This window comes from Manacus candei, unplaced genomic scaffold (genome assembly GCF_025592945.1).
Source record: "Manacus candei isolate 608988 ecotype Guabito, Panama unplaced genomic scaffold, ASM2559294v1 h1tg000099l, whole genome shotgun sequence".
Taxonomy (NCBI): domain Eukaryota; kingdom Metazoa; phylum Chordata; class Aves; order Passeriformes; family Pipridae; genus Manacus; species Manacus candei.
In genome coordinates this window covers 1,300,883-1,308,200 of record NW_026138147.1, presented here as the reverse complement: position 1 = coordinate 1,308,200, position 7,318 = coordinate 1,300,883, and the positions used below count along the sequence as shown (strand labels likewise).

General features: G+C 53.5%; 1 protein-coding gene across 1 annotated transcript; it reads left to right on the top strand.

Annotated features, from left to right (window-relative positions):
- Positions 1-366: 366 nt before the first annotated feature.
- On the top strand, positions 367-2,173 carry LOC127461308 (mitotic checkpoint serine/threonine-protein kinase BUB1 beta-like). The gene is made up of 3 exons (XM_051768998.1): positions 367-1,065; positions 1,377-1,436; positions 1,681-2,173. The coding sequence occupies exons 1-3, from the start codon at positions 947-949 to the stop codon at positions 1,853-1,855; spliced, it is 354 nt and encodes a 117-aa protein (XP_051624958.1). The 5' UTR covers positions 367-946; the 3' UTR covers positions 1,856-2,173.
- The last annotated feature ends 5,145 nt before the right edge of the window (positions 2,174-7,318 follow it).

Sequence of the window (7,318 nt, the reverse complement as noted above, 5' to 3'; positions counted from 1 at the left end):
TCCAGAACTAAAGGTGGAGTTAAGGTAGAGCATGCAAATTATAACCATAGAAGGGAAATAGGGGTTGGATGTAACCATATATGGATAGCTGGTGCAATGCACCAAATAATAACCAAGAGAAAAGCAGGGTTAACATATATGAGAAATAATACATAATACTTCCAGACATGAATAACACATAGAATTTACAATTTCCCAACCAATCACGAGTTGTTGTTGGAAGAAGTAGCCATATTGTAGAGTCACGAGGAGAAGGGGCAGGAGCCCCCCTGGGGGGATCTGCCCCCCCCCCCAGCTGGGGGGCTACAAGAACTTGGAATAGTGTTAAACTGGGCCAGGTTCTGTGGCTGACAGGCTGGAAGGTTTTTCTCTACCATGAGCAGCAGAAGTGGTAGCAAAAACAACACTAGCCGGAGAAAGTGGCAGAGAGCCAAGAGATAAGAACTGAAGAAGCAGCAAACGAGCATGCAGCCGAGCAAGAGAGACACAGAGTTGTCTGAGAGACGAGAGCCAGCAGCACAGAGAGCAGGACTAAGCTCTACAGAGACAGAGTTTTGGGGTAAGAACTGAACCAAAACCCCAAACTCCTTGGAGACCCCTCCTAGAAGGGAGGGGTGAAGTGCAGCAGCACTGCAGAGAGGAGCTGAAAAGCTCAGGTGTCCTGGAAAGCTAGACCGGGATGGCCAAAGGAATGCAGAGGAGGGCTTTTGCCCCCCTCTGCTGCTTTGAGACAGAGCACGGAGCTCTGCAAAGGGGGCTTGAATCCCCTGAAGATAAGGACCGTCACGAAGGCTTCTGCACTTTGTTGATATGACCGTGGTGAAGCGTCCTTTGTCCTGGGAAACGCAGCCCATGGAAGAGAAGACCCTCGCTTGGAGACGAAGGGCCACGAGGGCTTGGATACCCCCCTCGTGTGTACTGGCAGAGATCCAGCTACAGCTGCTGCATGGAAGAGAGAGAGATAGACTGCTACTCTGAAGAGAATGCTGCTCTGAAAGTAGAAAGGATCTTTTCCTTCTTCACTCCTGGACTTTTATTTGGAGGGGAGAAGAGATTTGATCCATTGTAAATACTTTTATGTCATGGTAGAGATAGTTAAGATTGTATATAATGTATTGTAGTATTTATTTTGTACAGTCATTGTAATATATAATCCCTTTCCCCCGTTTTGAGTCTCTTGTGGTGTCTGGAAAACCCATCTCACACTGGGTGGAGATATGGGAGGGGGTTTGGACTAGGAAATTGGATTTTGGGGTTCTCAAACCATGACAGGGGCGTGGCCCACGGAGCTGTGCTGGTGGCTGGGGGCTCACGGGGCTCTGTTCCCCCCTGGGCTCTTCCTGCCCCTTCCACGATCCCAACTCTTTTCCCTGCAGGAGCTACGAGGCTCAGATCCGGAATTACCAAGGGCCAGACCCGCTGGAGCCCTGGGACAGGTGAACGCGGGGCCGGCCTTGGTGTTGCCCCATTCCTGGCTCAGGAATTGCCCTGGCCCTGGTGTTGCCCCATCCCTGACTCGGGAGTTGCCCTGGCTCAGGAATTGCCCTGACTCAGGAATTGCCCTGGCTCAGGAATTGCCCCCGCCCTGGCTCAGGAATTGCCCCATCCCTGGCTCTGGAGCTGCCCCATCCCTCTCTCGGGCAGTTCCCTGGCTTGGCGCTGACCCCGGGAAGTTTCCAGGTACGCTCAGTGGGCAGAGGGATGTCTCCCGCTCCAGGAGAAGCAATCCCTCTGGCCCAGGCTCCTGGAGGAGCTGGTGAAGAGGTTCCTGGGCGATACGAGGTACCAGCAGGACCCGCGGTTCATCAAATACTGCATCAAGCTGGTGGGTAAAGCCACGTTTTTTGGGAATTAAACTGTCCTAAAGTATTAATGGGGCAGTTTCTGGCACTGTAAAGAGCTGTGGGAGGAGAGGGAGGGCTCGGGGAAGGGCATGGAATTGAAATTCCCTGCAGAACGTGAGTCTTGCTGAAGGGACAGTGTGGTTTTAAGCTGCATCACTGTACACTGAGAGAGCAATTTTAGCTGCTTTTATCCTTAAAACGTTACACCTCTGTGGGAAACGACTGGATGGTCAGCCTTGAATTTGAGCAGTTGCAGCTCTGAAGTTGTAAAGAATGTAAACAATCCAGAGCGAGAAAGCAGATAAGCAGCTGTGGTGGTTTGAAAAAAGCCTTTTCTCTGAGGTAGTAATGGTTTGCCCCACTGATAATACTGGACCAATCAATAGTCCACGTGCACCCTACGGAAATTACATGCCCACAGAAACGGAAGAGAAGGTGGTGAAGATAGTTTAGAAGGTAGGTAGCCATGATCTGAGCCACGAGGAGGCAGGGGGCCAGTGAGCCCCTCTGGGGGCCAAGGGCCCCCAGCCCCCAGCTGAGGTCACGGGAGACCCGGTATAGTGTCAAAGCTGGACCAGGTCCCATAATCAAGAGCTAGAAAAGTTCCCTTACTGTCAGCTGCAGCAGATGACACTGAAAGCGGCAGCGGAGCAGTCCTGAACAGAGACAACAGTGGCTGAAAGCCAAAAGGTAGCCAGGAGCAACGAGATAACGTGAAGCCGGCTGAAAGACGCAGAGATGTTCCTGCAGGAGGGAGAGCCGGCAACAAAACAGGGGAAAACTCAACAGAGCTGGTTTGGGGTAAGACTGTATTATTTTCCCAAAACCAGAGACTCTCTGAAGAGGAGGGGTGGACTTCCAAACCCTTGGGGAGTCCCGAACTGCAGCAACAGCAAGAGAGGGAGAAAGGAGCTGAAAGGAGTCGTCCTGAGAGCTGAGCCAGGACGGAATGCGGAGGAGGTGGCCGTGCCCTCTGCTGCTGCTGCTGCTGCTTCTATCAAGCTGTCGAGCTGAGACAGAGCAAAAGAGTGTTGGTAAGACTGAACTGAAAGCTGCCTTCAATGTTCTAACCCAAGAGGAGTGAAGATCCACAAGGAAATCCCCTGAAGGCTCGGGCTCGGGGTTGAAATTTCCACAAAGTAAGAACAAAATCCTGACTGCTATATTTAAATCTGCTGCCCTTGGGAAAAATGAAGGACACTAACCAGTGCCACAAAAACTGAAATGAAGGAACTGTGGCCTGAGAAGTGAGAGAAAGACTTTTCTCTTTTCTTCTTGGACTTTTATTGAAGAAGAGGAGAAATTTAATTTCATGTAAATATATATGTGGGTGTAAATAAACCTTTGTAAATATTTTCCCCTTCCCCCAATAACGAATGGTTGTGTTTTGTCTGAAAACTCTCCACATGAGGTGAAAAAGATATCAAGTCCATACCATCACTAAACCCACTCACAGGGGCAAACCGTGGGAGGGGGGGGCTTGAACTTAAAAAGTAGATTCTTGGGAGTTTCAAACCACCATGTTCCTGATGTCCCCAACCCTGGCTGTCCCTCCAGGAGCCCCCTGTGACCCCCCAAAATGCCCGCCCGGGGACCTGCGGGCACAGTTGCGGGACCTGCGGGACAAGCTGGGCCAGGCCCGGGAGCAGCTCCGGAAGGTGCAAACAGAGAAACGGGGCCTGGAGTGTGAGAACCGGCTGTTCACGGAGTCCCGGGAGCAGCTCCAGAGGGAGCTCAAGGAGTCCCAGGAGCAGCTCCAGAGGGAGCTCAAAAAGTCCCGGGAGCAACTCCAGAGGGAGCTCAAGGAATGCCGGAAGCAGCTCCAGAGGGAACTCCCTTTTAGTGCCATTTCACCCCTGTTCCTCCCCAGGCTCACTGGAGGTGGGTTGAGGACCATCTCCTCACGCTGCAGGACCAAATGGCCGCCCTCCAGGAGGTGCAAAGATCAAAAAAATCCCTCCTGGATCAGCAGGATGAACAGATCCACCAGCTGGAGATGGAGCGACGCCGCCTCCACAATGACATCCAGGAGCCCAAAGTGGGCCCGGGGCAGAGGGGGGCATTTTATGAGGGGAACCCCCCCTAAACTTTCCCAAAATCCCTAAATCCCGTTTTTTTCCCCGTTTTCCAGGACAACATCCCCCTGTTCTGCCGCGTGCGGCCCGTGCTGCCGGAGGAGTCGGAGCGGCAGCAGGGCCTGAACCACCTGCACTTCTCCCCGCACAACGCCACATTCACTGTCAGCCAGCCCGATGAGGTGAGAAGGGCTGAACCCAAAAATGCCCTTTTCCCCTCAAAAATCCCTTTTTTGCCTTCAAAAATGTCATTTTTTCCCTCAAAAATCCCTTTTTTCCCTGTCAAAAATGTCCCGGGAGCAGCTCCAGAGGGAGCTCAGAAAGTCCTGGGAGCAGCTCCAGAGGGAGCTCAAGGAGTCCCAGGAGAAGCTCCAGAGGGAGCTCAAGGAGTGCCGGGAGCAGCTCCAGAGGGAGCTCAAAGAGTCCTGGGAGCAGCTCCAGAGGGAGCTCAGCCTCCCCAAAATGTCCCCTCTCCCCCGGTACCCCCCAGAATACACACAGTCCTGCGGCTGCACCGCGAGCAGGTAAGACCCGGAAAACCCCCAAAATGTCCTCAAATTCCCCAAAATGTCCCCTGTCCCCGCAGGTACCCCGCAGAAGACAGAGCTTGCAGCTGCACCAGGGGCGGGTGAGGCCTGAGACCCCCGCGGTGTCCCCAAACCACTCTCTGATGCCCCCAAACCCATCTCTGATGCCCCCAAACCCCTCCTCACTGTCCCCAAACCCCGTTCCTGATGTCCCCAACCCCGGCTGTCCCCCCAAGAGCCCCCCGTGCCCCCCCAAACGCTCGCCCGGGGACCTGTGGGTGCAGTCATGGGAGCTCTGGGACAAGCTGGGCCAGGCCCGGGAGCAGCTCTGGAAGGTGCGGACAGAAAAACGGGGCCTGGAGCGGGAAAACGGGGTGATCAAGGAGTCCAGGGAGCAGCTCAGAAACTCCCGGAAAAAGCTGCAGAGGGAGCTGAGGAAGAGAGAACGACGGGAAAGTGACCTCAGTTCCAGAGTATGGGGAGCAAAGCACCGAAACATCCCCCGAAACTGCCCCAGATCCAGCAAATTCCAAAGATTTCCTCAAAATCCCTCAAAAAAGGAATTGTAAGGGGGAGCTGGGAATTCCGGGGGGCTCGGGTCTTTTGGGGGGGTGGTTTGGGAAGAGGTTTGATGGGAATTTGGGGGGGATTCAGGGAGAAATTCTGGGACTTTCCCGCAGCTCCCTGCAGTCGGAGCTGGAGCGGCGTCTGCGGGAGGAGGAGCAGCGGCAGAGCCACGCCACAGCTCCGCAGGAAGAGCTCTCCAACATCTCCGAGAAATCAGAGGTTTGCGGGGGGCCTGGAATTCCCAAAAACTTACGGGGAAAAAACCGGGGAAATCCGGAGCCGTTTGGGTGCTCTGTGGGGCGAAATCCGCCAGGGGGCGCCAACGCGGAGAAAAAAAAAGGCGGGAAAATCTGAGGGTGGCAGCAATTCCCGGTCTTTTGAGCCCAAAATTCCTCATGGGGGGCCCGGAAACATGGGAAGAGTCAAGGAAAAAAGGCAAGGAATGGGAATTCGCACCAGTGTTGCTGGTTTTTGAACCGAAAACACCTCAGAATTTGGGAAAAATGGGAAAAAAATCGGGGATTTGCTCCGATTTCGGCTTTCTTTTTGGCATCAAAAGTCCATCCCAAAAATGGGGAAAGATTGGGGAAAATGGGGAATTTGCACCAGGTCTGGCGGTTTTGTGCCCGAAATCCACCAGTGGTGCCAAAAAAAAAGGTGGGAAAATGGGGGTTTGCACCGATTTTGAACTTTTTGGCATTGAAATCTCTCAGGGAGCGCCGCAGAATTTGGGAAAAGAAGAAAAAAAGGGAATTTTCCACCCAAAATCCCTTGGGGGGGGCACCTCAACATTCTCAAAAAATGGGAATTTTTACCAGTTTCATTATTTTTCGGCCAAAAATCCCTCCGAGGATGCTGAAAAACCGAGAAAAAAATTTGGAATTTTTACCAATTGTGCTGCTTTTGGCATCAAAATCCCTCAGGAGGTGTCTCAAAAATCTGGAAAAAATGGCACTTTTTTACCCATTCTGCCATTTTGGCGTCAAAATCCGCTTCATGGCACCTCAAAATTTGGGGAAAGTCAGGAAAACCTTGGGAATTTTGCCCCGATTCCGCCATTTTTTCCCTTTTGGTGCCATTTCCCCCCCATTCCTCCCCAGGTTCACAGGAGGCGGGTCCAGGAGCAGCTTCATGAGGTGCAAAGATCGCAAAAATCCCTCCTGGATCAGTGGGATGAACGGATCCACCAGCTGGAGATGGATCGACGACGCCTCCAAGACAACATCCAGGAGCTCAAAGTGGGCCCGGGGCAGAGGGAGCTCAGAGAGTGCTGGGAGCTGCTCCACAGAGAGCTCAAGGAGCTCAAAGCCCCCCCAAATGTCCCCTGTCCCCCCAGGTACACCCCTGGAGAATTCTACTGCTGCAGCTGCACCAGGAGCGGGTGAGGCCTGAGACCCCCCATGGTGTCCCCAAGTCACCTCTGGTAGCCCCAAACCCATCTCTCATGCCCCCAAACCTCTCCCCAACGTCCCCAAACCCCAGTCCTGATGTCCCCAACCCCGGGTGTGCCCCCAGGAGCCCCCCGTGCCCCCCCCAAACGCTCGCCCTGGGACCTGTGGGTGCAGTCACGGGAGCTCTGGGACAAGCTGGGCCAGGCCCGGGAGCAGCTCCGGAAGTTGCAGAGGGAGAAACAGGGCTTGGAACGGGAGAACCGGGTGCTCCAGGAGTACACGGACCAGCTCAAGGAGTCTTGTGTGAACCTGTGGAGGGAACTCAGGGAGAAGAACGACGGGAGAGTGACCTCAGCTCCAGAGTATGGTGAACAAAGCACCGAAACATCCCCTGAAACTGCCCCAAATCCAGCAAAATCCGCCCAAATCCCGTAAAAAACACCATCAAAATCCATCCAAGTCCTTCAAAATCCCCCTGATATCCACCCAAATCCCTTAAAAAAACCTCTCAAAATCCATCCAAGTCCCTCCAAATCCCACTGAAATCCAACCAAATGCCAGGAAATCCTTCAGAACTGAGCTGAAATCCATTGAAATGGAGCGAATATCCTTCCAAACCCACTCCAAATCTGTCAAAGATCCACTGAAAATCCCCCTCCAGTCGGAGCTGTGGGAAAGCTGCCTCCGAGTGGGGTGAGGGAACCACCACCTCTGTGGAGACAGAGGAAATTAGACAGTTGAACACCTTGCCTGGTCTCTCAGAGGACCCCTCTGCTGTGGGACTGCTGAAGGTTGAAGAACAATTGGTACCGATAGCCACAGCAACAGTGCACCGTCGGCAATACCGCACCGACCGAGACTCTGTGACCCCTATACATAAGATGATCCGTGACCTGGAGACCCAGGGGGTGGTC